The sequence below is a fragment of the Dryobates pubescens genome, chromosome 31 (genome assembly GCF_014839835.1).
Source record: "Dryobates pubescens isolate bDryPub1 chromosome 31, bDryPub1.pri, whole genome shotgun sequence".
In the NCBI taxonomy this organism is placed as follows: Eukaryota; Metazoa; Chordata; class Aves; order Piciformes; family Picidae; genus Dryobates; species Dryobates pubescens.
The window spans coordinates 8001390-8028050 of record NC_071642.1 but is presented as its reverse complement, the minus strand read 5'-3'; the positions used below and the strand labels follow the sequence as shown (position 1 = coordinate 8028050).

At 65.7% G+C, this 26661-nt stretch overlaps 1 protein-coding gene across 1 annotated transcript; it reads right to left on the bottom strand.

The window, feature by feature from the left end:
• Nucleotides 1-244: 244 nt before the first annotated feature.
• FER1L5 (fer-1 like family member 5) lies at nucleotides 245-26543 on the bottom strand. The gene is made up of 51 exons (XM_054174902.1): nucleotides 26459-26543; nucleotides 26175-26230; nucleotides 25995-26086; nucleotides 25801-25909; nucleotides 25559-25717; nucleotides 25359-25487; nucleotides 25205-25267; nucleotides 25063-25113; nucleotides 24951-24981; nucleotides 24308-24423; nucleotides 24110-24221; nucleotides 21946-22043; nucleotides 20795-20863; nucleotides 20622-20665; nucleotides 19868-19944; nucleotides 19684-19772; nucleotides 19148-19261; nucleotides 18318-18495; nucleotides 18116-18240; nucleotides 17028-17173; nucleotides 16158-16344; nucleotides 15905-16060; nucleotides 14457-14636; nucleotides 14186-14349; nucleotides 13966-14080; nucleotides 13775-13877; nucleotides 13396-13499; nucleotides 12720-12932; nucleotides 11963-12071; nucleotides 11774-11851; nucleotides 11414-11694; nucleotides 10852-11010; nucleotides 10660-10758; nucleotides 10163-10312; nucleotides 9833-10049; nucleotides 9715-9740; nucleotides 9570-9629; nucleotides 7965-8096; nucleotides 7726-7881; nucleotides 7549-7640; nucleotides 6830-7000; nucleotides 5587-5735; nucleotides 5369-5508; nucleotides 4616-4704; nucleotides 4431-4526; nucleotides 4210-4351; nucleotides 3136-3235; nucleotides 2512-2714; nucleotides 1879-1988; nucleotides 941-1088; nucleotides 245-334 (listed from the first exon to the last, which is right to left on the bottom strand). The coding sequence occupies exons 1-51, from the start codon at nucleotides 26541-26543 to the stop codon at nucleotides 245-247; spliced, it is 6162 nt and encodes a 2053-aa protein (XP_054030877.1).
• Between the last annotated feature and the right edge of the window lie 118 nt (nucleotides 26544-26661).

The window sequence follows — 26661 nt, the reverse complement described above, 5'->3', positions numbered from 1 at the left end:
CTGGAATAAACAGTGGTGTGTGTGTGTGACACCCTGGCACTGCCCCTTGGCACTGCTCTGCCCCTGGGTGCAGCATTTCCTCTCCCAGGACACCATCACTTGGGGCTGTCCCCCTCATGCCCCCCCCCCCCCCCCAAAAAAAGAGCCATCCCCAGCCCACAGAGCTGGGGGCACTTTGCCCACCATCAGCTGTGGCTTTATTGCAGAGGTGCCAGGGCTGGGTGGCATCCCTGGTGGTGCTGCCTCAGGGCTTGCCCCCAGCCTGCCCCTGGTGCTCCCCAGCAGCAAGCTGCAGGCTCGGGATGGGGTTCACCAACTTCATGGCCAAGTAACCCTGGGGGGAGAGGAGAGAGGAGCTTGGGGGGTCCAGAGGGTGAGGAGGGGGAGATTGGGGGTGGGGTCCAGGGGGTAAGGAGGAGGAGAACTGGGGGGGGGGGGGGGGGGTCCAGGAGGTGAGGAGGGGGAGATCTGGGAGGCATCCAGGAGGTACAGAGGGGGAGAGCTGGGGGAGGGAGTCCAGCAGGTAAGGAGGAGGAGATCTGGGGGGGGGAAGTCCAGGGGGTAAGGAAGGGGAAATCTGGAGGGGGTCCAACAGGTGAGGAGGGGGAGATCTGGAGGTGTCCAGGGGGTGAGGAGGGGGGCGATCGGGGGGGGGGGAGGGCATCAGAGATCTAAGGGGGAATGTCTAAGGGGTGAGGAGGAGGAGATCTGGGGGGGGATCCAGGAGGTGCAGAGGGGGAGATCTGGTGGGGGGAGTCCAGCAGGTAAGGAGGGGGAGATCTAGGGGGAACCGTCTAAGGGGTGAGGAGGGGGAGATCTGGGGTGGGATGGAGGGTCCAGCGGGTGTGGAAAGGGAGCTCTTGGGAGGGCAGGAGTGTGTGTGGGGGGGATCCAGCCCGTGAGGAGGGGTCCCTCCCCCCCTCGCACCCCGGGAGCTCACCGGGGCGGCATAGACGAAGGCGAGGAGCAGGGCGAGCAGCAGCAGCAGGGCCAGCGCCAGGCTGAGCCGGCAGCGGTACCGCTGCCACAGGCTGTAGCGCAGGGAGCGCAGCGGAGCCTGCAGCCACAGGAAGGACCAATCCGGCCTCCTGCCGGGGCACCAGCGCTCAGCACCCTCCAGCACTGCAGCTGGCACCCAGCTGGAGCTGCTGGAGGGGTGGAGGCTCTGCGGGGAGGGACCCGGAGCCGTGGGGCAAGGGCTGGGTCTGGGGCACAGCAACCCCAAGGGAGGCTTCAGGCTGGAAAGTGCCTGGTGAGGGGAAAAGGTCCTGGGGGTGCTGGGTGCCAGCAGCTGGAGAGGAGCCAGGGGGTGCCCAGGTGGCCGAGAAGGGCAGGAGGAGCAGGGCAGGGCTGGTTGGGCTCCTCACTGCCAGGAGGACTTTGAGGGCTGGAGCAGGGCCAGAGAAGGGCAAGGAAAGTGGGGAAGGGGCTGGAGAAGAGGGCTGGGGAGGAGCAGCTGAGGGAGCTGGGGAGAGGGAGGCTGAGGGGAGACCTCCTGGGCTCTCTCCAGCTCCCTGAGAGGAGGCTGGAGCCAGGTGGAACCTGGCTCCAGCCTCCTCTCAGGGAGCTGGAGAGAGCCGCGAAGGTCTCTCCTGCCCAGTGTGAGGTGAGAGAGGAGGAGGAAATGGCCTCAGGTTGCCCCAGGGGAGGTTTAGGTTGGCCCCGAGGAGAACCTTCTCCCCTGGCAGGGCGCTCAGGACCTGGCCCGGGCTGCGCAGGGCGGCGGCGGAGTCCCCATGCCCGGAGCCGCGCTGGAAGCCTTGCGGCCGTGGCAGCCGGGGCTGTGCCGTGGTGGTTCCTTCTCCAGCCTCGGCGGTTCGGTGCCACCCTCCCTGTCCCCTCCGCCACCCACCCCCGGGGTGCCCCCCCAGGGCTCACGGAGGCTCTGGCAGCGTTGGGTGCATGTTGGGCTCCTTCCGACCCTTCCCTGCAGGTCGCTCTTCAGCCTCCTTTGCCGTCAGCAGCTCCAGGCTCAGCTCCAGCTTGCCCTGCGGGGGGGGGGGGGGGAGCAGGATGTGTCCCTCCCTCCCCTCCCCCGATTCCCATCATTGGTGTCACCCCAATCATCCCCGGGCCCCCCATCACCATCCCAGTGTTCCCCCGCCCCCCGCCGTGTCCCACTCATGATCCCAGTGTCCCCCACCACCAACCCAGGGTCCCCTCACTATCCCAGTGTGTGTCCCCCCCCATCCTGGTGTCCCCCCCACCATCCTGGTTTCCCCCTCACTGTCTCCCCCTATGATCCCAGTGTCCCACCCCCTCACATCCCGGTGTCCCCCCACCATGATCCCAGTTTCCTTTCACCATCCCAGTGCCCCCCCCGCCATCCCAGGGTCCCCTCACTATCCCAGTATCCCCCCTATGATCCCAGTGTTCCCTACCACCACCATCCTGGTGTCGTCCCCCCCCCCATCCTCGTGTTTCCCCCCACACACTGACCCCCCCATAGTCCCAGTCCCCCCCACCCCGATCCCGGTGTCCTTCCCCCCCATCCTGCCCCCCGCAGCCCACCGAGAGGCGCCGCTGCGCCCCGTCCTGCACGGTGCAAGGCCACCAGCCCCTGGCACGTCTGTGCCGGAAGAGGGACAGCCGGGGGGGGGCTCTCGCCCCCTGCCAGGGCCAGGAGCTCCGGGGGGTGCCCTGTGGCTCGGGGGTGCAGTCCCGGGGGCTCTGGGCCGGCCGCGGCAGCCTGGTGAGCTCCAGCTCCAGGACACCTGCGGGGAAAAGTCGGGGGGGGTGTCACCTGGGGGTGCTCCCTGGCACCCATGGGTGCTCCCCATCACCTGGGGGTGCCACCTTGGGGTGCTCCCTGTCAACCATGTGTGCCTCCCATCACTTGCTGCCACTTTGGGGTGCTCCTTGGCACCCATGGGTGCCCCCCATCACCTGGGGGTGCCACTTTGGGGTGCTCCCTGGCACCCGTGGGTCCTGCCCATCACCCATAGGTGCCCCCATTACTTGGGGGTGCCCTTTGGTGTGCTCCCTGTCACCCACGGGTGCCCCCCATCACTCGTGGGTGTCACCTGGGTGCCTTTCCCATTACCCACGGCTGCTCTTTATCACTCGTGGGTGCCCCCTCTGGCTGCCCCCCTAGCCTGGCAGGGCCCCAGGCTGGCAGTGCCCCCCGGGCCTCACCCAGGAAATCATCAGCTGAGAACTTGTCGTTGTCCCACACTTGGAGGATGAGCTTGGGGGGCACCTTCAGCACCGTCTCGTCCAGGCTCCAGAAATGCTCCTGAAGGGGGGGGGGAGGAAAGGGAATCACAGAAACATTCAGCTTGGGCAAGACCCTCAGGACCCCCAAGTCTGACCCAGAACCCCACTCTGCAAGGGTCCCCCCCCAAGCACCACAGCCAGGGCTGGGGACTCCAGCACCTCCCTGGGCAGCGCATCCCAGTCCCTGAGCACTCTTTCCCTGCTCTCCAGTCTAAACCTACCCAGGCACAGCTTGAGGCCATTCCCTCTGCCAGGCAGAGAGGGACCTGGGGGTACTGGTGGGCAGCAGCTCAACATGAGCCAGCAGTGTGCCCAGGTGGCCAAGAAGGCCAAGGGCATCCTGGCCTGGGTCAGGAAGAGTGTGGCCAGCAGGAGCAGGGAGGTCATTGTGCCCTGTGCTCAAGGCCACACCTGGAGTCCTGTGTCCAGTTCTGGGCTCCTGAGTTCCAGAAGGACATTGAGAGACTTGAAGGTGTCCAGAGAAGGGCAACAGAGCTGGGGAGGGGTCTGGGGCACAGCCCTGTGAGGAGAGGCTGAGGGAGCTGGGGTTGCTTAGCCTGGAGAAGAGGAGGCTCAGGGGAGACCTTCTTGCTCTCTCCAACTCCCTGCAGGGATGTTGTAGCCAGGTGGGGGTTGGTCTCTTCTCCCAGGCACCCAGCACCAGAACAAGAGGACACAGTCTCAAGCTGTGCCAGGGGAGGTTCAGGCTGGAGGTGAGGAGAAAGTTCTTCCCAGGAGGAGGAATTGGCCACTGGGATGTGCTGCCCAGGGAGGTGGTGGAGTCCCCAGCCCTGGAGGTGTTTACAGGTGGTTTGGATGTGGCCCTTGGAGCCATGGTTTGGCTGTCAGGAGGGGTCAGGGGGTAGGTGACAGCTTGGACCTGATGATCCCTGAGGTCTTTTCCAGCCTGGGTGATTCTGTGATTCTTTTCCAGGCCCTTCACCAGCTTGTCCCCCGCCTGCCCTCCCGGGGTGTCCCTGCCTGCCCCCGCACCTTGCGGGGCAGGACGCAGAGCTGCTCCGCCGGCAGGTAGTGGAAGCTGAAGACCAGGCGCCAGTTGAAGGCGGCGTCGCCCCGCAGCGAGCGGTAGTGGATGTCTGTCCTCTGCCGCTGCTCCTCCAGCCCGTCCAGCCACCTGCCCCGGGGGGGACACGCTGTGCTGTCAGCCTCCTCTTCCCCCCTCCCCCTCCCCGCCCCCTCCCCGTCCCCCTCACCCGGTGACGTAGATGTCGCTCATCCTCTGCCCCCCCCAGCTGCTGTCCCTCAGGTCCACCTCCCGCGTGTTCCACACCACGCAGCGCAGCTCGAACCTCGTGGGGACAAGGACGTGTCACCTGCCGCACCCCCACGGGGGTGTCCCCACGCCACCGCCACCCCCCCTCCCCCAGCCCCAGCTCACCTCTGGGGCTTGCGGGGGGTGATGTCCACTGGGGGTCCAGGGGGTCCCAGGCTGGCAGGGAAGATGTCTACCCACATCTGCACCTTGCCCTGGCACCGGGGAGGGGAGGGCTGGCATTGGCAGCCCTCGGACCCTGTGCCAGTGTGTCCCTTCTTGTCCCAGGTGTCCCCATCGCACCCATCCCCACCCCCAGCATCCCCCCTTGCTACCCCAACCTCCTCACTCCCATGGTGCCTATCCCCCCCGAATCCCCCTGGCATCCCCCCCGAATCCCCCTGGCATCCCCCGCGGTCCACTGTCCCCCAGCACCACCCCAGCAGCCCTCCCTGCCCTGGAGTCCCAGTCACCCACCCATGGGATCCCCATCACCCCCCCATGGAGTCCCTGCCACCTCAAGGTCCCCATTGTCCCCCTGGCATCCTCTTATGCTCCATCACCCTGGGGTCTCTGTCGCCCCTGCTGTCCCTGTCCCCCCAAGGTGCCCACCACTCACTCATGAGGTCCCTGTCACCCCAAGGTGCCCATCACCCCTCCCTGGGGTCCCCATCACCCCAAGGTCCCCATCACCCCCGCCCCTGCTGTCCCTGTCCCCCCAAGGTCTCTGCTGTCCCCGTGCCAGCCCCCTGGGCTCACTCCCTGGCACTGAGGAGGGTCCTTGCCACCCACCCCCACGCTCCCTGGCCCCTCAAGGTGCCCCCCCTGGCCCTGGCCCCCCTCCATCCGAGGGCTCCACCCCCCGGGCCCTGTGCCCACCTGCTCCAGGCCCGGCTGGGTGCTGCTGTAGAGGGTCCTGGTCTCCAGGTGCTCAGGGACAAGGTGGCAGGAGTGGAGCAGGTGCAGTGCCAGGCGCTCGCGGGGCACCCCCGGCGGTGGGTGCCCGGGGGGGGCGCTCTCTGCCAGGCCAAACTGTCACACCCCCGCGGCACAAGGGGCCAGACCCCGCCTCGGCTCCCCCCCAGACCCCTCCTCACCGAAGTGGCTGAGCAGGAAGGTGTTGTCCCCGAAGGTGACAGCGGTGCCCTCGGCGTTGAACTCGGGCACCGGCAGCCCCTGGGCACGGGCAAAGTGCTCCAGTGCCCGGCTGGGGGGCAGCTGATCCCTCCAGCACCCGGGGCCGGTGCTGTGGGGACACAGGGGGGGCTCTGGGGGTGTGTGTGATGGCACCCCCCAACTCTGTGCCCACCTCATTCCCCTGCATTCATCCCTGTGCCAACCCCATCTCCACCCTACCCCCTCTGCCAACCTCCCCCCTTTGTGCCCACCCCAGAACCACCTCCTCAAGGCTTTTGTCGTGCCCACCCCATCCCTCTGAGCCCACCTCTGTGCCCACCTTCCTGTACCCACCCTGTGCCCATCCCCCTGAACCCACCTCTGTGCCCACCTTCCTATACCCATCCCCCTGAGCCCACCTCTGTGCCCACCTTCCTGTCCCCATCCCCCTGAGCCCACCTCTGTGCCCACCTTCCTGACCCCATCCCCCTGAGCCCACCTCTGTGCCCACCTTCCTGACCCCATCCCCCTGAGCCCACCTCTGTGCCCACCTTCCTGTCCCCATCCCCCTGAGCCCACCTCTGTGCCCACCTTCCTATACCCATCCCCCTGAGCCCACCTCTGTGCCCACCTTCCTGTCCCCATCCCCCTGAGCCTACCTCTGTGCCCACCTTCCTGACCCCATCCCCCTGAGCCCACCTCTGTGCCCACCTTCCTGTCCCCATCCTGTGCCTGTCCCTTTGTGCCACCTATTTTCAGTCCCTCATGCCCATTTCTGTGCCCATCCCCTTGTGCCACCCCCGTTCCCCTGTGCCCACCTCTGTGCTCTCTCCCTTCCCATCACCATGTGCCCATCCTTGTGCCAACTTTATCCCCATCTCCTTGTGCCCATTCTTTGTCCCCATCCCCATGCTCAGCCCATCCCCATGCCCACCTTGTGCCCACCCCTGTCCCCATTGCCCTGTGCCCATCTCATCCCACCATGCCTGCCTTGTGCCCCTCCTTATCCCCATCCTGTGCCCACCTCATCCCACCATGCCCACCTTGTGCCCATCTCTTCCCACCATGCCTGCCTTGTGCCCCTCCTCATTCCCATCCTGTGCCCATCTCATCCCACCATGCCCACCTTGTGCCCATCTCCTCTTCCCATGCCCACTCCTGGGCTCAGGACCGTGCCACCCAGACGCCCCCCACCCCCCGATGCCCCTTCTGAGGGGCACCCACGTGTGGTAGCGTGTGGGCAGCCCGCAGTGGGCACGGAAGCGGGAGAGCAGGCGGTTCTCCAGGTCGATGGTGGTGGTGCCAATCTCCTGGTCGGGGGGCAGCAGGTCATAGTCCAGCAGGGAGACCCTCAGGTCCTTCTCCAGGGGGATGGTGCCAGTCACCTCGAACAGCCTGGCACCACGGGTGCCATCAGCCCCAGGGAGACAGCCCGGGGGGCTGGCACCCGTTGGCATGGGGACCCGCTGGCACTGGGGCTTGGTGGCATGAGGAGTGGGTGGCATGGAGACCTGCTGGCATGGGGAAGGGGGCATCTGGTGGCACAGGGACCTGGTGGCATAGGGAGTGTGGGCATCTGGTGGAGGCTGGCATTTACCAGCATGGGGAATGTGGCACAGGGAGTTGGTGGCACGGGGAGCTGGTGGCATGAGGATATGATGGCATGAGGAGCTGGTGGTTTGGGGAGATGGTGGCATGAGGATATGGTGGCACGGGGAGCTGGTGGCACGGGGAGCTGGTGGCACAGGGAGCTGGTGGCACGGGGACCCAGTGACACAGGGACCTAGCAGCACAGGGCCAGCTTGGCACAGAGAGAGGTTCGCAGTGGGCAGGTTGGCACAGGGGCCAGCTGGCCCTACCAGCCCTCCCGGGCACCTCTGCTCCGTGCCAGGCTCCCCAGCCCGGCGGTGGCAGTGCCACCATGCCAACCCCCCCGGCCGTACCTGCCAAAGACAGGCTCCAGGGTGTTGGGCACGTACTGGTCCCTCTGCCCCAGCGTGGTGCTGCCCAGCGAGACGCGCACGTAGGGGTCACACTGGCAGCAGGGAGGGCACCGTCAGGGTGGCACAGGGTGGGGAGAGGCCGGGGGAGCTGTGCCCAGCAGCCAGGGGTGCCCTTACCAGCCCGTTCCTGTCGCGGGGGGGCAGGTCGAAGGCTCGGACGATGTAGACCCTGACCAGGCACCGCTGGGGCCGGCTGGGAGGCAGCTGCTGGAAGCGGCGCGGGGGAGGGGGCGCCTCCGGGGCCTCGGGCATGGGGGAGATGTGGAACAGCCCCTGCGAGAGCCACCCTTTAGTGCACCCCCCCCACGGTGTCCCCCCCACCCGGCTCTGGGGTGCCAGGGGGGATGCTCACCCACCTTGAACTCGCCCACGGGCACCGGCTCCTCCCCTGGCACAGGGTGGTGCCCAGGCTGGTAGAGGGGGAAGGTCCTGCAGAAGTCCTGCAGCCCCTCGAACTCAGGCACTGCCTCCAGCTCGCAGCTGTAGATCTGGGGAGAGGAGCCTGGCCCTGTCCCCAGTCCTGTTCTGCCCTTGTCCCCCTTCCTGGCCCTGTCCCTGAACCCATTCCTAGCCCTGCTCCTGTCCCCAGCCCCATCTTGGTGCTTCCCCTATCCCTGTTCCCTTCTTCATCCTTGTCCTCATCCCATCTTCAGCCCTGGCCTTATTCCCATCCCTCCCTGGTCCTGTCTCCATCCCCACCTTGGTTCTTCTCCCCATCCCACCCCATTCCATCCCATCCCTCTTCTTCATCCCTGTCTCCATCCCATCTTCATCCCTGTTCTTGTCCTTGGGGTCTTGTCCTCTTCTTCCCTCTCCTTTTCCCTGTCCCATTCCCTCCCCTCCTTCATCACTGTCCCTGTCCCCAGCCTGCTCCCCTCCCTACCTCCAGCCTTCACCTTGTCCCCATCCCATCTCTATCCCTGTCCCCATCCCATCTCTGTCCCAATCCTCACCTCATCTCCATCCTTCTCCCTATCCTTCATCCCATTCCCAATCCTGATCTTATCCCTATCCCATTTTCATCCCCATCCATGTCCTTGTCCCCAACCACTCCTGTCCCAATCCCATGTTCCATTTTTGTCCCCATCCTGTCCCACCTCCCTCCCTGTCCCATCTCCATCCCTGTCCCATCTCCATCCCTGTCCCACCTCCATCCCTGCCCCATCTCCATCCCTGTCCCATCTCCCTCCCTGTCCCATCTCCATCCCTGCCCCACCTCCATCCCTGCCCCATCTCCATCCCTGTCCCATCTCCCTCCCTGTCCCACCTCCCTCCCTGTCCCATCTCCATCCCTGTCCCACCTCCATCCCTGCCCCATCTCCATCCCTGTCCCATCTCCCTCCCTGTCCCATCTCCATCCCTGCCCCACCTCCATCCCTGCCCCATCTCCATCCCTGTCCCACCTCCCTCCCTGTCCCACCTCCCTCCCTGTCCCACCTCCCTCCCTGTCCCACCTCCATCCCTGCCCCACCTCCCTCCCTGTCCCACCTCCATCCCTGCCCCACCTCCATCCCTGCCCCACCTCCCTCCCTGTCCCATCTCCATCCCTGCCCCACCTCCATCCCTGCCCCACCTCCATCCCTGTCCCATCTCCCTCCCTGTCCCATCTCCATCCCTGCCCCATCTCCATCCCTGTCCCATCTCCATCCCTGTCCCATCTCCCTCCCTGTCCCACCTCCATCCCTGTCCCACCTCCATCCCTGCCCCACCTCCATCCCTGCCCCACCTTCATCCCTGTCCCCATTCTCCTCCTGTGCCCTGCTCCATGTCCCAGGCTGTGGCTCACCTTCAGCCTGTCCCTGGTGCTCCTCCTGTGGCTCTTTGCCTTGTCCCCCGTGGCTGAGTAGAATTTGCTCCACCAGTCCTCTTCCTCCTCATCTTCATCCTCCTCCTCCTCCACAGCCTGCTGGGGGTCAGGGTGAGGTGGGGATGGGTGGCCTGGGTGGCCCTGGTGGCCTCACTGGCCTCACACCCATGCCCACCTTGGCTGCAGCCTTCTCAGTGGTGATCCTGGGCAGCATCTGCAGGGAGCAGAGGGAAACTGAGGCACAGGGACAGGGACACCAAGGGCTGGCAGTGCCAGTGCTGGGCCTGGGGGGAACTCACCTGAGCGATCCTGGCCCAGGGAGAGGCTGTGGGGGGAGAGGGCAAATGAACCATCGTGGGGTGGGCAGAGGGGGGCAGGGATGGGGCAGAAGGCACCAGGGATGGGGCAGAGCCATACCAAGGCTGGGCAGAGCCGTCCTGGCGCCAGGCGCGGGGGGTGAGGGACTGGGGGGCTGCTCCTCGCCTCGGGGGTGCCCCTGGCCGTGGGGCTGGCAGCAGAACTGCCGCAGGTCCCTGACGCAGCCCTGCCCCACCTCGGGCCGGTACCCGAAGCCCCTCGAGTCCAGCACCCGCAGCCGGATCGGGGGCACAAACTCCTCCTCCGCGGGCAAGCGCTGTGGCCAAGCCATGCCAGTCAGCCCGGGGGTGCCACCCCCACCCTCCCCCAGTGGCACCACCCATGGGTGGGGCTGGCTCCTCCCCCTCCTCCGCCCGTCCCCCTCCTCACCAGCAGCAGCAGGAAGGCGTTGATGGGGAAATTGGGGTTGGTGGCGGGGTCGGGGATCGGGGGGGTCCGCAGGGTCTGCCCCCCGCACTGCACCTCCAGGCTGGGTGCCCGCACGCTGCCAGGCAGCCCCCGCAGCCCCCAGGCCAGCACCTGGGGAGGGGGCATCCAGCAGCTGCCACCCTGCCCTCGGGCATCCTGGGTGCTCAGGGGTCACCTCGAGTGGGTGGTCAGCCCACCCCTGAGCACCCAGGACACCCACTCGAGGTCCTTCCCTCACCCCTGCCCCAACCCTGCCCCTGCCCCTTCCCAGCTTGGTGACCTCAGGCTGGATGCCCGCTGGGATGGGCAAGGACCTTGTCCCGGTCCCATTCTCCATCCTCATCCTGTCCTCATCCTGCCGTCAGTACTCCAACCCACATCCTGGTCCCCAGCCACCCTCATTTCCATCCCTCCTCCCTGTCCTTGTCCCCACCCCCCCGGATGTCCCCAGCTCTCACCTCCAGTGCCACCAGCCTGAGGAGGGGTCGGATGTCCGTGGGGACGCTGAGGACCCCATCCTTCCCCGGGGGGGTGCTGACCTCTGCCAGGGATCCATCCTGCCCGGGAGGGGGCACACACACCCTGACAATGGGACCCCGTGGATGTCTCCCATGCCACCTCCGATGCCACTCCCTGTGCCACCTCCTCACCTCGGTGTCGTGCAGCAGCTCGAAGGCTGCCAACAGCTCCCCGGCTGCCCCCCTCGGCCCCCACAGGGGGTACCGCCGGAGCCGGGGGGGGCGCCGGCGCCGCACGTCCAGCCACACCTCAGGGGCACAAACACTCCTGCCCAGGAACCCGCTGGCACCCTGCAAGGCATTGCTGGGGCATGGGCGCTCCCCCCACCCAGGGGTGCCCCCCACCCATCACCATCCCTGCCACCATGTCACCCCCATCCCTTCCACCCTGTCCACTATCACCTTGCCCACTGCCCTCCTCATCTCAGCCACCCCACGGGTGCCCCCCACCTCTCACCACCCATGCCACCATGTCAGCCCAGCCCTGCCAGCCCCAGCCCTGCCCCCCCGTCCCACTGCCACCCCATGAGTGTCCCCCACCCATCACCATCCCTGTCACCCCCCCATCCCTCTACCCCATTCAGTGGCACCTCACCCACTGCCCCTCTCACCCCTGCCACCCCACCCGCTGGCACCCCATGGGTGCCCCCCACCCATCACCAGCCCTACCATCAAGCCACCCCACTCCTCTCACCCTCATTGTTGCTGCCTCCATCCCTGCCACCCCCGTCCCTGTCACCCCCCCCGGGGCGTCCTCCCAGCCCTGGGTGCCCCCCAGCCCTAGGTGCCGCACCCCCCCTTCCTGGTCGAAGATCTCCACCACCACTGCGGGGGGCTCGTCCCGGACCCTGCGGGGGTCTCCGTAGAGCTGCACCCGCTGCAGCAGCAGCGTCTGGTCCCAGAGGGGGTCCAGGGTGCCCGGCAGCGCCCGGGTGCTCTGGCTGACGTGCACGAAGGAGACGTGGGCGACGGGGTCTGGGTGACAGTGGCAGCCTCAGCACCCTGCGGTGCCCACCCGGGGTGGGTAGGGGGCGGGCGCTGAGGGCTGTCGCACCTGCGGTGGTCTTGGTGCCAGGCGGTGCCAGCTCCAGCGCCTGGAAGATGTAGCAGCGGAGCTGGAAGAAGTTGGATCCTGCAGGAAGAGGCAGGGGCTGGCAGGGGGTTCTGGCACCCACCCACCCCAACACCCTCCCCCCGGCCTGGTGCTGTCCCCTCCCGCCGTGTGTGCCCCCCAGGGGCTCACGCTGGAAGGTGCAGAGGATGAGAGGCTGCTGCGGGGGGATCCGGGAGCAGCCCCGCGGCCGCCGCTCGGTCGCAGCCGGTTCGTCGTCCTCGGCCGGCTCCTCCGTGCCCTGCGGGGCGATGGGAGGCGGCTTCTGGGGTCTTCTCGTCCCTGCTGTCCCCTGTCCTGCTGCCCCAGCTGCTGCCCCTGTCCTGCTGTCCTACCGCTCCACCTCCACAACTCTCCATCCAGCACCCCCTTCCCTCCACCCCTCTCTCCTTGCATCCCTTCATCCCTGTCCCTCCATCCCTATGTCGCTCCATCTGTCCTTTCCTGCATCCCTCTGTCCTTCCATCTCTCCCTCCCTGCATCCCTTCATGCCTGCACCCTCTGATCCCTCCCTCTGTCCTCATCCCTCCACCCTTCTTCCCTCTTTCCCTCCATCCACCCCTTTGTCCCTCCATCCGGCCATCCCTGTCCCTCCTCTCCTCCCTCACTCCCTCCACCTCTCTCCCCCCATCCCAGCATCTCTCCATCCTTTCATCCCTCCTTCTGTCCCTTCATCCCTCCATTCACCTCTCCCTACACCTCTGCATCTCCATCCCTCCCTCCTTCTCCCTCCATCCCTCCTTCCCTCCATCCCTCTCTATCCCTTCCTCCCTGCTTCCCTCTATCCCTGCTTCCCTCTCTCCCTCTCCATCCCTTTCTCTCCATCCCTCCCTCTCCCTCCGTTCTTATCTCTGCTTCCCTCCACCCCTCTCCCTCCACTCCCCCTTACCGGATCCTCCCCAGTGCTCCCCAGCTGCTCTCCCACCTCGGTGCCCTCCAGCGTGAACAGAGGTGCCAGGGGCGATGGCCGCAGGGGCACCAAGCTGCGATGCCAGCGGCGTCTCCGGCAGACGTCCCCCGGCCGTGGCCGGAGGTGGAAGCGGCAGCCCCAGAGGGAGCCATACTCCCAGCCCTCCGTGCCCGCCGCCCCCCCGCGGCTCTGCTGTGTGTGGGGACACGGGGGACAGCCTGGTGTGGCACCAGGGCACGGCCGGGGCTGCCCACAGCCCAGCACTGCTGAGCCGAGGCTTGGCCCTGCCTCCCTCTGTGCCTGCCACTGCTGTCCTGGTCACCCCATCCCTGCCACCCCTAGCTTGCCACCCTCGTATCTGCCACCCCCCACATCTTGTCACCCCCACCCTGCCACCTCCATCCCTGCTACCCCCATCCCTGCTACCCCTGTCTTGTCACCCCCATTCCTGCCACCCCATCCCTGGCCCTCTCTCCCCTTGCCACTCCCATCCTGTCACCTCATCCCTGTCACTCCCACCCCTGCCACCCCTGTCCCAGCCACTCTGCTCCTGCCCCCTCCTCCCTGCCACCTCTATCCCTGTCCCCCCTGACCCTAACACCCCTGCGCCCCCTCGCCCGGCCCCCCCCGTCCCTGCTGTCCCCAGGACCCCAACCAGCTGGAGGGATGTGGCCACATCCTGCTGGGGTCCCTGTGGTGCGGGGTCCCTGCGGCGGGTGCGCAGCCAGCGCCGGCGCCGGTGGCTGTGGTAGGACTTCTCTGCAGCGTGCCAGGAAGCTGGGGGGGTGCCAGGGGCCAGGCTTGCCCCATATGCCCAACCTGTGCCAGCCAGAGGTCACCTTGGTGCCACCACCAGCCACCATCCCAGCCACCCACTCAGCATCACCCACCCAGGGTCATCAACTCAGGGACACCAGTTCAGGGGCACCCACTCAGGGGCACCAATTCAGGATCACCCACTCAGTGCCACCCACTCAGGGGCACTGATTCAGGGGCACCCACTCAGCATCCCCCACTCAGGGTGCCCCACTCACCAGCCTCATCCACAGCCCCTGCCATGTCCAGCCGCCAGCCATCGGTGATGTGCCAGCCCTGGGGGCACTCCAGCTCCTCCTTGGGTGGCATCTCTGCGCCACTCTGCAGAGACAGCTGAGCGCTGAGCCCCTGCCCTGCGCTCCTGCCACCTCCCCCTCCCCCCGTGCCCCCCGTGCCCCGCCCCACTCACGCTGTCCGTGGTGCCAGGGGTGCCAGGTGCCCACTCTCCCCCTGGCCTCCGGCTCTGGTTCTCGTAGAGCTCCTCCAGCACCTCGCTCACGTTGGTCTCGGCGTCCAGCAGCAGCCTTGGGGGTGAGGGCACCAGGTTGGCATCGCCCTCCTGGAGGTGCCCAATGTTGGCATCACCCTCCCGGAGGCACCCAAGTTCGGCATGGGCAGCTGGCACTCACCGCCACTGGGGCTCCACGGTCCAGGGCCCGTCCCAGCGCCAGCCCCTGGGGGGCCGGATGCGGTGCCTGGGCAGCCCGGCCGTGCCCACGCCGTCGGAGAACCCCGGGCACCCCAGCAGCCCCCGCGGGCCCCACTTGCCCAGCAGCTTGGTTTGGTTCTCGTACTGGGGGAGGGGGAGAGGCTGGGGTGGAGGAGGGCCGGGGCGGCACCCCGAGGCGGTGCCCCCACGTTGGCACCCCCGGGGCGGCAGCCTGGCGGCCCGCGGCTCACCGTCTCGGCGTAGACGTGCAGGGTGCCCCCGAGGTGCCGCGCCAGGTCCCTGCTGTCCGCCACGCGGCCCAGCCACAGCTGCAGCCGCAGCTGGGCACAGAGGCCCCCACAGCCCTGCGCCCGCGGGGACAGAGGGCACGTGGGGGGTGGAGGGCACGGGGAGGGGGGCACCGAGAGGGTCTGGGAGGTCCAGGAGGAGGTCTAGGAGAGGGTCTAGGAGGTGGTCTAGGAGGGGGTCTAGGAGAGAGTCTAGGAGGTGGTCTAGGAGGGGGTCTAGGAGGTGGTCTAGGAGGGGGTCTAGGAGGGGGTCTAGGAGAGGGTCTAGGAGGTGGTCTAGGAGGGGGTCTAGGAGGGGGTCTAGGAGGAGGTGTAATAGAGGGTTGAGGAGGTCTATGAAGAGGGCTAGGAGAGGGTCTAGAAGGTCTAGGAGGAAGTCTAGGAGAGGGTCTAGGAGGAGGTCTAGGAGAGGGTTGAGAAGATCTATGAAGAGGGCTAGGAGAGGGTCTAGAAGGTCTAGGAGAGGGTCTAGGAGGAGGTTTAGGAGAGGGTCTAGGATGTCTATGAAGAGGGCTAGGAGAGGGTCTAGAAGGGCTAGGAGAGGGTCTAGGAGGAGGTTTAGGAGAGGGTCTAGGATGTCTATGAAGAGGGCTGGGAGAGGGTCTAGGAGAAGGTCTAGAAAAGGGTCTAGGAGAAGGTGTAGGAGGAGGTCTAGGAGAGGGTCTAGGAGAGCATCTAGGAGAGGGCCTAGGAGAGGGTCTAGAAGGTCTAGGACAAGGTCTAATATGGGGTCTAGAAGGAGGTCTAGAAGTAGGTTTAGGAGAAGGTCTAGGAAATGGTCTAGGAGGGACACAGATGGGCCATGAAGATGTGGAGGGGATGTGGAGGGGACATGGAGGGGCTGTGGGGGCACACAGAATGACCCAAAGGGACCATGGAGGGGACATGGAAGGGATTTGGAGGGGACACAAAGGAGCTGTGGAGGTGATGGGGGAGATGGAGAGGGAACATGAAGGGGGACATGGGAGGGACATGATGGAGAGGACACCGAGGGGACATGGGCATGAGGAGGGGACATGGGTGGGGACATAGAGAGAGACCTGGAGAAGGTCTGAAAGGGACACAGGGGACACAAAGAGGATGTAAAGGGGAAACGGAGGAAGGAGCAGAGTGGGGGGACAGAGGGGACATGGAGCAGGCATGGAGGGGACAAGAAGAGGACCTGAGGAGTGCATGGAGGAGGTGGAGAGGGAACCCAGGGGACATGGAGTGGATATGGAGGGGACATGGAGTGGGTATGGAGGGGACATAAAGGGGACGTGGAGCACATGTGGAGAGGACAGAGGAGAGATGTGGAGAGAAGGTAGAGGGGAAGGGACGTGAAGGGCTTCACGGGTGGGCCCCAGAGGTGCCATGGAGGGGCGGGGGGGGGGGACGCATAGGGCACTTACCACCAGGAAGAGGGTCTGGACCCTGCCGCAGAGCCTGCCGCAGGCAGCGGAGCCCCTCGGGGAGAACATGACCTGGGTGGCAGGGACGCGGGCGCAGGCCAGCCGCCGGCCCCCCCGCAGCAGCCACAGCACCACGTCGGGCACCGCCGCCTGGGGCTGAGGGGATGCGGGCAGAGAGACGGCGGAGGGCTGGCAGCGGGCCGCGGCTCAGCTCAGCTCAGCGCCCGCCGCCGGCAGCCCTTCCGTCCCCCACCTCGACGGCCAGCGCGGCCGCACGCCGCAGCCAGCCCTCGGCCAGCGGCAGCAGCGTTTCCCAGCCGGCCCTCGGCGGCGCCGCGGCCGCCGCTGCCACCTGCCGCAGCAGGTGAAGGCGACTGGCACGCAGGTGGGCATCCAGCGGCGTGGGGGTGGGCTGCGCTGCCAGCTGCCGCAGCGCCCGCCTGCAAGCACAGCCCTCCCCCCCCCCCCGAAAATGAGCTGTTTGCCACCCCCCGATGCCCCCCTGTCCCTCCCGAATGCCCCTTCTGCCTCCCGGATGCCCCTTCTGCCTCCTGGACGCCCCCATTTCCCCCCCAAATCCTCTAAAATTCCTCATGCCCCCCCTCTTTTTATCCCATTCCCCCCCGTTTATCCCATTCCCCCCCCAGCTATCCCATTCCCCCCCCGGTTATCCCATTCCCCTCCCAGCTATCCCATTCCCCCCCCCCCCAGCTATCCCATTCCCCCCCAGCTATCCCATTCCCCTCCCAGCTATCCCATTCCCCCCCAGCTATCCCATTCCCCCCCCAGCTATCCCATTCCCCTCCCCAGCTATCCCATTCTCCCCCCAGTTATCCCATTCCCCCCCAGCTATCCCATTCTCCCCCCAGCTATCCCATTCCCCCCCCAGCTATCCCATTCCCCTCCCCAGCTATCCCATTCTCCCCCCAGTTATCCCATTCCCCCCCAGTTATCCCATTCAACCCCAATTTATCCCATTCCCCCCCAGCTATCCCATTCCCCCCCTAGTTCCCCCATTCCCCCCCCAGTTATCCCATTTCCTGACCCCTCCCCTCCCCCTTTTCCCATTCCTCCCTCCCCCCAACACTTGGCGGGCCCGGGGGTGTCCCTGCTCTGCACCCACCGCCACTTCAGGGCCACCCACGACCCCCCCACCCCCTGCCCCCCCCGCTCTGACCCGCAGTCCTGTGCCAGCTGCCGCAGCAGCCTCCTGCCGATGGTCCCTTTGGAGTCCTCAGGAGCGTCCTGCAGCTCCCCCACGTTCCTCTCCTGCAGGGATGGCCCCGAGGCTCCCAGCCCGGAGCCGGGGGGTGGCTGACCCCCCACCCACACTGCCCCAGCCTCCTCGGGATGGGTGACCCCCCACCCACACTGCCTCAGCCTGCTCGGGATGGGTCTGGAAGGGAGCTCCGGGGCATACCCACTCCAACCCCCTCCTGGCTCCAGCAGGGCTCCCCCAGCAGCTTGCCCAGCAGCACAATGCCCAGGGGGGGTTGGAAGCTCTCCACACCAGGAGACTCCACAACCTCTCTGGGCAGCCTGCTCCAGGCCTCCAGCACCCTCACAACAAACAACTTTCTCCTCAGGGGCAAACAGAACCTCCTGGCTGCCACTTTGTGCCCTCTGCCCCTTGGCCTGGCCCTGGGCACCACTCAGCAGAGTCTGGCCCCAGCCTCTTGCCCCCCACAGCTCCTTCAGCTCTTGCTGAGCATTGCTCAGCTGCCCTCTGGGGCTGCTCTTCTGCAGGCTCTCAGCCCCAGGGCTCTCAGCCTTTGCTGCTGCCAGAGCTGCTCCAGGCCCCTCAGCAGCTTCCCAGCCTGCCCTGGACTCTCTCCAGCACTTCCCTGTCCCTCTGCAGCTGGGGAGCCCAGAGCTGGACCCAGGGCTGCAGCTGTGGCCTCAGCAGGGCAGAGCAGAGGGGCAGGAGAACCTCCCTCACCCTGCTGCCCACACTCTTCTCCATGCCCCCCAGGACACCACTGGATCCTTCTTGGCCCCCAGGGCACACTGCTGGCTCCTGGGCACCTTCTTGTCCCCCAGCCCTCCCAGCTCCTTCTCCTGGAGCTGCTCCCCAGCAGGTTCCCCTCCCCTGTGCTGCTGCAGGAGGTTGTTGCTCCCCAGGGGAGCCCTTGCCCTGCTTGCCCTCCATGAGGTTCCTCTGCCCCAGCTCTCACAGCCTCCCCCCACCCCGTGCCACCCACAGGAGCTCACCAGCCGCCGGCAGAGGGCACTCAGGAGGTTGAGGGCATCCCACCTGTGGCTGGCATCCTCCCAGCAGGAGGTGACAGCCACCACCGGCTTGTCCCCGAACCAGGGCAGGTAGTGGTAGCGGTTCCCTGCGGGCAGAGGGCACTGAGCACCCCCCGTGGCGCCAAACCCTCGTGCCCCCACCCCCCCCCACCCCCCACCTCACCATCAAAGAGGGCACAGCCGTGCTGGGTGGCAGAGGCAGCCGGCCTGCAGGTGGCATCGCTGCTGTCCCCATGGTTGCCGAGGCTCAGCTCGAAGCGCAGCAGCTCGGGGCCGGGGGGCACCATGGTGGCAGAGTAAAAGACCCCACAGAGGCCAAAGCGGCACCGGGGCAGGTGGGTCTGGGGGCAAAGAGTGGGGAGGGCACCCAGCAGGTGGCATCACAGCCCCTCCCCTGTGTCTCCGTGCCCAGGAGATGGCATCACAGCCCCCTCCCCTCTGTCCCTGTGCCCAGCCGATGGCATCACAGCCCCCTCCCCTGTGCCTCCGTGCCCCGCAGGTGGCATCACAGCCCCTCCCCTGTGCCCCCGTGCCCAGCAGGTGGCATCACAGCCCCTCCCCTCTGTCCCTGTGCCCAGCAGGTGGCATCACAGCCCCCTCCCCTCTGTCCCTGTGCCCAGCAGGTGGCATCACAGCCCCTCCCCTCTGTCCCTGTGCCCAGCAGGTGGCATCACAGCCCCTCCCCTGTGTCTCCGTGCCCAGGAGATGGCATCACAGCCCCCTCCCCTCTGTCCCTGTGCCCAGCAGGTGGCATCACAGCCCCTCCCCTCTGTCCCTGTGCCCAGCAGGTGGCATCACAGCCCCTCCCCTGTGCCCCCGTGCCCAGCCGATGGCATCACAGCCCCTCCCCTGTGCCCCCGTGCCCAGCAGGTGGCATCACAGCCCCTCCCCTGTGCCCCCGTGCCCAGCCGATGGCATCACAGCCCCTCCCCTGTGCCCCCGTGCCCAGCAGGTGGCATCACCCCCCTCACCTCCCCTTGCCCCCGTGCCCACCTGCACGCGGCTGATGTCCTCGGGGCTGATGCTGTCTCGCTGGCGCCCATCCGGGGGCCGCATGTGGGTGCTGAGCTCCAGCAGCACCCGGCCCCGGTAAGCCACCCCCAGCTCCTGGAGAATAAGGGCGGCGGGGGGGGGCAAATGGGTTCTGTCCGCCCCCCCCCCCCCAATGGCTGCTGTCCCTCCCCGCCATGGGCGCTGCCCCCCCCAAATGAGTGCTGACCCTCCCAAATGGGTGCTGTCCCCCCTGGGATGGGTCCTGTCCCCCCCCAACTGAGTCCTGTCCCCCCCCGATGGTTGCTGTCCCCCCTGGGATGGGTCCTGTCCCCCCCCAACTGAGTCCTGTCCCCCCTCCCCGATGGGTGCTGTCCCCCCTGGGATGGGTCCTGTCCCCCCCCAACTGAGTCATGTCCCCCCCCGATGGGTGCTGTCCCCCCTCAATGAGTCCTGTCCCCCCCCCCCCAACTGAGTCCTGTCCCCCCCGATGGGTGCTGTCCCCCCTGGGATGGGTTCTGTGCCCCCCAGCTGCTCACGGTGCCAGCTGCCCTGGCAGCATCGGGCCGGGGCCCATAGAAGGGGAGGAAGGAAGGTCCAAAGCAGGGCAGGAAGCCAGGGGGTCCATCTGGGGGGGGGGGGGGGACGAGAAAGGGGGTTCAGTGAGGTGCCAAGGGGCAGGTCTGGATGTTGAGGACCCCCCCCCAGGTGCCCCCTACTCACCCTCCAGCTCAGCACCGGCAGAGGAGATCTGGGAGAGGTCAAGGGTGGCAGTGGCCAGGACCTTGCTGCTGCAGGAGCTGGGGGTGGGACGGGGTGGGGGGCAGGATGGGACAGGGTCCCCCCCAAAGGAGGGAGTGTCCCCCCACAATCAGAGGGGCTTCAAAAGTGGGAAAGGTCCTCCAAAACGGGGGCGAGGGGGGGAAACACCCCAAAGGTAAGGCTGTGCCCCAACATCAGAAGGGGTCCTGCAAACGGAGGTCCCCCCAAGACCTGGAAGGTCTCCCCAAAACCCAAAGTACCCCAAAACCTGGGGAGGTACCCCCAAACCGGCAGGCTCTCCCAAAACTGGGAAGGGTCCCCCAGAAGCAGAAGGTCCCCAAAACCAGAGGAGGTGCTAGGAAATCAAGGGGGTCCCCACAAAACTAGAGGGGTCCCCCAACAATGGGGGATGTCCCCCAAAACGAGAGGGTACCCCAAAAACCTGGGGAGCTTCCCCAAAACCTGGGAGATTCCCCAAACCCAGGAGGCTCTCTCAAAACTGGGAAGGGTCCCCCAGAAGCAGAAGGTCCCCAAAACCAGAGGAGGTGCTGGAAAACCAAGGGGGTCCCCCAAACCAGAGGGGTTCCCCTGAAATCGGGGATGTCCCCCGAAGCTAGGGAGGTGTCCCAGCCCCGAGGGGTACCCCAAACCCCTGAGGAATCCTCCCAAAGCAGGAGGTTTCCCCCCCACCCCCCAGGCTGGGGCTGCCCCCTACCCGCCCAGGATGGCCAGCTGGATCTCGTCGCAGATGGGGGGCAGCTGGGGAGGAAATGGGGAGGGGGGAGGTCATTGTTGAAATGGGGGGGGGCCCTCTCCATTTTGGGGGTCCCCCTTATCCGGGGAGGGGCGTGCAGGACGTGTGCTGGGGCTGGGGAGGGGTCCCCTCACCCGCAGCGGGAAGAAGAAGACCTCGTTCCACACCGGGTTGGCATTGGGGGGCATCACCTGGGTGCAGAGCTGCGGTGGGCAGGGCCATGAGCCCCCCTTGGGCCCCCCCAATTCACACACCCCCCGCAATGGAACCCCCAAACCCACCTGAACCGCGCCCCCCCCCAAATCGAACATCCCCACACTCTATCAGACTGTCCCCCCCGAAAACTGCGCCTCCCCCCCCCCCCCCAGTCTGACCTCCCACCCAATCAGACCCCCCCCCCACCCAGTTGGGGTCTCCCTGAATCTAACCCACCCCCCCCAAATCGAACTCCCCCCAACTGAACCTCCAACTCAGTTGAGCCCCCACCCAATTGAACCCCAAACCCCAATCAACCCCCTCAATGAACCCCCACCCAACTGCACCCCAAAACCCAATCACCCCCCCCACTCAATTGAACCCCCACCCAACTGCACCCCAAAAACCAATCACCCCCCCACCCAATTGAACCCCCACCCAACTGCACCCCAAAACCCAATCACCCCCGTTCAACTGAACCCCCACCCAACTGCACCCCAAAAACCCAATCACCCCCCCCAGCTGAACCCCCACCCAACTGCACCCCAAAATCCAATCACCCCCCCAGCTGAACCCTCACCCAACTGCACCCCAAAACCCAATCACCCCCCCACCCAATTGAACCCCCACCCAACTGCACCCCAAAACCCAATCACCCCCCCACACCCAATTGAACCCCCACCCAACTGCACCCCAAAAACCAATCACCCCCCCAGCTGAACCCCCACCCAACTGCACCCCAAAACCCAATCACCCCCCTTCAACTGAACCCCCACCCAACTGCCCCCCCAAAATCCAATCACCCCCCTTCAACTGAACCCCCACCCAACTGCACCCCAAAACCCAATCACCCCCCTTCAACTGAACCCCCAACTCAGCTGAGCCCCCACCCAATCACACTCCCCCCTCAATTGTCCCCCCCCCAATCGACCCACACCAAATCAACCCCCTGACCTTATTGGACCCCCCCCAATGAACCCCAAAACTCAATCAACCCCCCCAAAGCTCATCAGTCGCCCACCCACTCAGACCCCCCCAGTAGATGCCCCCCCAGCAGGCCCCCCCCTTGGCAGGCCCCCCCAGCACTCACTGTCCTGCCCCCGAAGGTGACTCTCACAGCCGCTGCCACGAAGCCTCTTTGGCCACCGCCAGCCACTGCCAAGGGCAGGCAGCGGCAGCCTGGCACCGCTGCAGGGAGGGTGGGCAGAGGTGGGCAGGGAGCCACAGGATGGCTTGGGTAGGGAAAGCCCTCTGGGGTCAACCCAACACCAACCTGGCCCAACCCCACATCATCAACCCAACATCATCAACCCATCATCAACCCATCATCAGCTCAACATCATCGATCCATCATCAACCCAACATCATCAACCCAACATCAACCCAACATCATCGATCCTTCATCAACCCAACATCATCAACCCATCATCAACCCAACATCATCGATCCTTCATCAACCCAACATCATCAACCCATCATCAACCCAACATCATCGATCCTTCATCAACCCAACATCATCAACCCAACATCATTAACCCATCATCAACCCAACATCAGCCCAACATCATCAACCCAACATCATCAACCCAATATCAGCCCAACATCATCAACCCAACATCAACCCAACATCATCAACCCAATATCAGCCCAACATCATCAACCCATCATCAACCCAATAACATCAACCCAACATCATCAACCCAATAACATCAACCCAACATCATCAACCCATCATCAACCCAACATCAACTCAACAACATCAACCCAACATCAACCCATCATCAACCCATCATCAACCCAACATCAGCCCAACATCATCAACCCAACATCATCAACCCAATATCAGCCCAACATCATCAACCCAACATCAACCCATCATCAACCCAATAACATCAACCCAACATCATCAACCCAACATCAACCCAACATCATCAACCCATCATCAACCCAATAACATCAACCCAACATCATCAACCCATCATCAACCCAATATCAGCCCAACATCATCAACCCAACACCATCAATCCATCATCAGCCCAACATCATCAACCCAACATCAACCTAACATCATCAATCCAATACCAACCCAACATCAATCCAACAGCATCAACCCAACACCTCCAAGGCTACAAAACCATGGCCCCAGGTGCCATGGCCACAGGTTTCTGGAACACCTCCAGGGATGGGGACTCCACCACTGCCCTGGGCAGCCTGAGCAAGTGCCTGACCGCTCTTGCAGTAGAGAGGTTGTTCCTCATGTCCAACCTAAACCTGTCCTGGGGAACTTGAGGTTATTTCCTCTCATCCTCCCCCTTGTTCCTTGGCACAAGAGCCCAACCCCCACCTGGCGCCAGCCTCCTCTCAGGGACTTGGAGAGAGCCAGAAGGTCTCCCCTCAGCCTCCTTCTCCCCAGCTCCCTCAGCTGTTCCTCCCCAGCCCTCTTCTCCAGACCCTTCCCCACCTTCCTTGCCCTTCTCTGGCCCTGCTCCAGCCCTCAAAGTCCTCCTGGCAGTCAGGAGCCCAACCCTGAGCCCAGCCCTCAAGCTGTGGCCTCCCCAGTGCCCATCCCAGGGGCACCATCCCTGCCCTGCTCCTGCTGCCCACTCCAGGCCAGGCTGCTGGTGCCCTTCTTGCCCACCTGGGCACCCCCTGGCTCCTCTCCAGCTGCTGCCACCCAGCACCCCCAGGGCCTTTCCCACCAGACACTTCCCAGCCTGGAGCCTTCCTGGGGTTGCTGTGACTCAAGGGCAGGACCCAGCCCTTGGCCCTGCTGAACCTCATCCATTGGCCTTGGCACATCCACCCAGCCTGGCACAGCTCCCTCTGCAGAGCCTCCACCCCTCCAGCAGCTCAGCTCTGGCACCCAGCTTGGTGCCAGCTGCAGTGGCTGGGGGAGCTTTGATCCTCTCACCCAGATCATTGATGAAGATGTTAAAGGGAACTGGCCCCAGAACCCAGCCTTGGGGACCACCACTGGTGACCAACCACCACCTGGAGTTAACTCATTCTCCACCACTCTCTGGGCCTGATCCTCAGCCACTTCCTGACCCAGCAAAGCCTCCAGCCCCCAAGCCACAAGCGCCTCTAGAAGGCTGCCATGGGGCACGGTGCCAAAGGCTAAACCCAGCTGGATGCCGCCCTCAGCCTGTCCCTCATCCATTCAGGAGGTCAGGTTGGTCAAGCAGTTTCCTGAAGGAAACAAGAGGGGGGTTCCTCACCCCCCAAGACACCCCAAAGCCCCCCAAGGTGCCCACCCTGCGGCAGGTCCTCAGCGCAGTAGATGCGGAGCTGCAGGGTGGCTGCGCAGGGCGATGGCTGCAGCAGGTTGGCCTCCACGTCCTCATCCTTCCCTGGTTCCTCCTGCTCCTGGGGAGGTGGGAAAATGGGGATCCCCCCCCACCAAGGGAGGTAGGTTTGGGGGTGCTGGAGAGGATGGTGTGGGGGCCACTCACCGGCAGTGTCTCTCCAGCGCGGAGCACTGCCAGGCTGAGCCGGAGGTACCCCTGGGTGCCAGCCTCGGGGCGCTGGGGGTGCTGCAGGCTCAGCCACTTCCAGCTCAAGCAGCGTCCTGGCAGGGGTGGGAGAGCAGAGGGTCAGAGAATTGTTCTTCTAAGAGCATTCAGTCCAAGCCTTCCCCCAGCACTGCCCCAGGGCACCACCAACCCATGGCCCTCAGCACCGCAGCTCCAGGGCTTTGAAACCCCTCCAGGGATGGAGACTCCACCACTGCCCTGGGCAGCCTGGGCCAGCCCTGGACAGCCCCCAGGGGGAAGAAGCTGCTCCTCATGGCCGAGCTAAACCTGCCCTGGGGCAACCAGAGGCCATTTCCTCTGGTCCTTGGGAGAAGACACCAAGCCCCACCTGGCTCCAACCTCCCTTCAGGTTGCTGTAGAGAAGCAGGGCAGGATCCAGTCCCTCTCCTGCCAGCATCTCCTGCTGCTGTGCTCAGTCCCCATCCGCTCTGGATTCCCACCCACAGCCACTCATTCCCCAAAGCACAGCCCTGCCCTCCTGCCTGCAGCCACCACAGAGCCAGCTGCCACTGTCACCTCGGTGTCACCTCGGTGGTGGCATCGCCACAAGCCCTCCACCCACCTGGTGCTCGGTAGACGGTGCCAACGTCCAGCTGTGGGGATGGCAGAGGGAGTGAGAGCCGCCCGGGCGCCCTGGGGCAGCGCCGCCGCCGCGCCCAGGCCCCCAGCCTCACCTGGGAGCCCCCGATGATGGCGTTGGCACGGATGGCTCGGGAGTGCAGCACCTGTGACGAGGAGGGGAACACCTCCTCAGAGGTCACCTCCTTGCCCCTTGTCCCCCCAGCCAGGTGCCACAGGTGCCCCCCCGGACCGGACCTGGATGCGGATGAGCTGCGCTGCCAGCTGGGCTGGCGTCAGGTGGAAGTTTTGGCTAAAGACCTGAAAATTGGGCAACAAAAAGAAAGGGAGGGTGAGGGAGGGTGGGCTGAGGGGACCCTGGCAGGCCCCCCCGTGCCCACCCCGCTGTCACCTCGTTGTAGTAGGGGTTGTTGCCCGCCCGGATCCTGGTCCTGAAGCGGTGCTCTCCGATCAGCACCGTCACCACCGGCCGGATGTCATTGCCCTGCAGCCGGCGGCCCTCGATCACCCTCACCCGCACCTACGGCACAGGTGCCCAACGAGCAGGCGGGACGCCACCCCTGGGTGCCACCACACCCGCGGGTGCCGTACCTGGAAATCCTCTTCGCTCCCTGCCGGCGCTTTGCTGCGGGGCTGTGGTGGTGACCCCGACGACGCGGCTGGAGGTGGCATCTGCCCTGGCAGGGGCACTGCGGCGGCGTCCCCAGCCCCGCCGCGGGGGGTGTAGGAGCAGCGGAGGGTGGCAGTGCACTGTGAAGGGACAGGTGGCACCCCGGGCTGTGCACGGTGGCACCCCCGGGGTGCTGCCGGCTGAGGGCACCTTGGGCGCTCACCCCTGTGGGCTGTCCCTGAGGGTCCAGCAGAGGGATGTCACCGAGGGTCAGGAGCAGCCCAGGGTCGGCCACCAAGCGGTCCAGTGACACCGTGGCGGCACCCAGGTCCCTACAGGGACAGGTAGGTCATGTCATTGGGGGGGGACATGCTAGGGGTGGTGCCCCCAGGATGCCCACCCGTGGGTGCTACTCACCCCTGGGACGCTGGCTGGCCCCAGTGCCGGAGGCGCAGGGTCAGGCTGTCCGTGGGGGCCAGGGGACGAGTGCCCAGTGGCCATGCCAGCGTCTAGGGGTTGGGGTAGGAGGTGACAAGGGGTCGGTGGGGTGACCTGAGTGTCCCCGTGCCACTGCAGGCCACCTTGGGGTCACCTCACCTCATTCCAGGTGGGGCTGTGCTCCTCTGGCACCACCCGGGTGCTCCTGGGGACACCTAGGGGGAGGACGCAGGAAGGAAGGTGGTGGCATGGCAGGGTGGGGACAGTGAGGTACCAGGGGAAGGCTGGCACTGTGCCCATGTGTGAGGGTAGCCAACGCCGTCCCCAGGTGTGGTTGGCACCTTCCTGTCACACGAGGATGCCACCAGGCTGGCTGATGTCACCCCATCAGGTGGCAATGGCTGATGCCACCAGGGCGTCCCCCTCCTTGTCCCCAGCAGTACCTCGGAAGCGGGCAGAGACGTGCACCCCATGCCCACAGCCAGAGACCCTGGGGATGTGGGCACCGGCCACCAGCAGGCGCAGCATGGCCACGTCCCCCGGTGGCTGTGCCACCCAGACACCGTCACCAAGGTGCAGTCACCGAAGTGCTGTCACCATGGCACCAGGACAGCACCTGGGGGTGGACAGGGCAGGGATGTTGCTG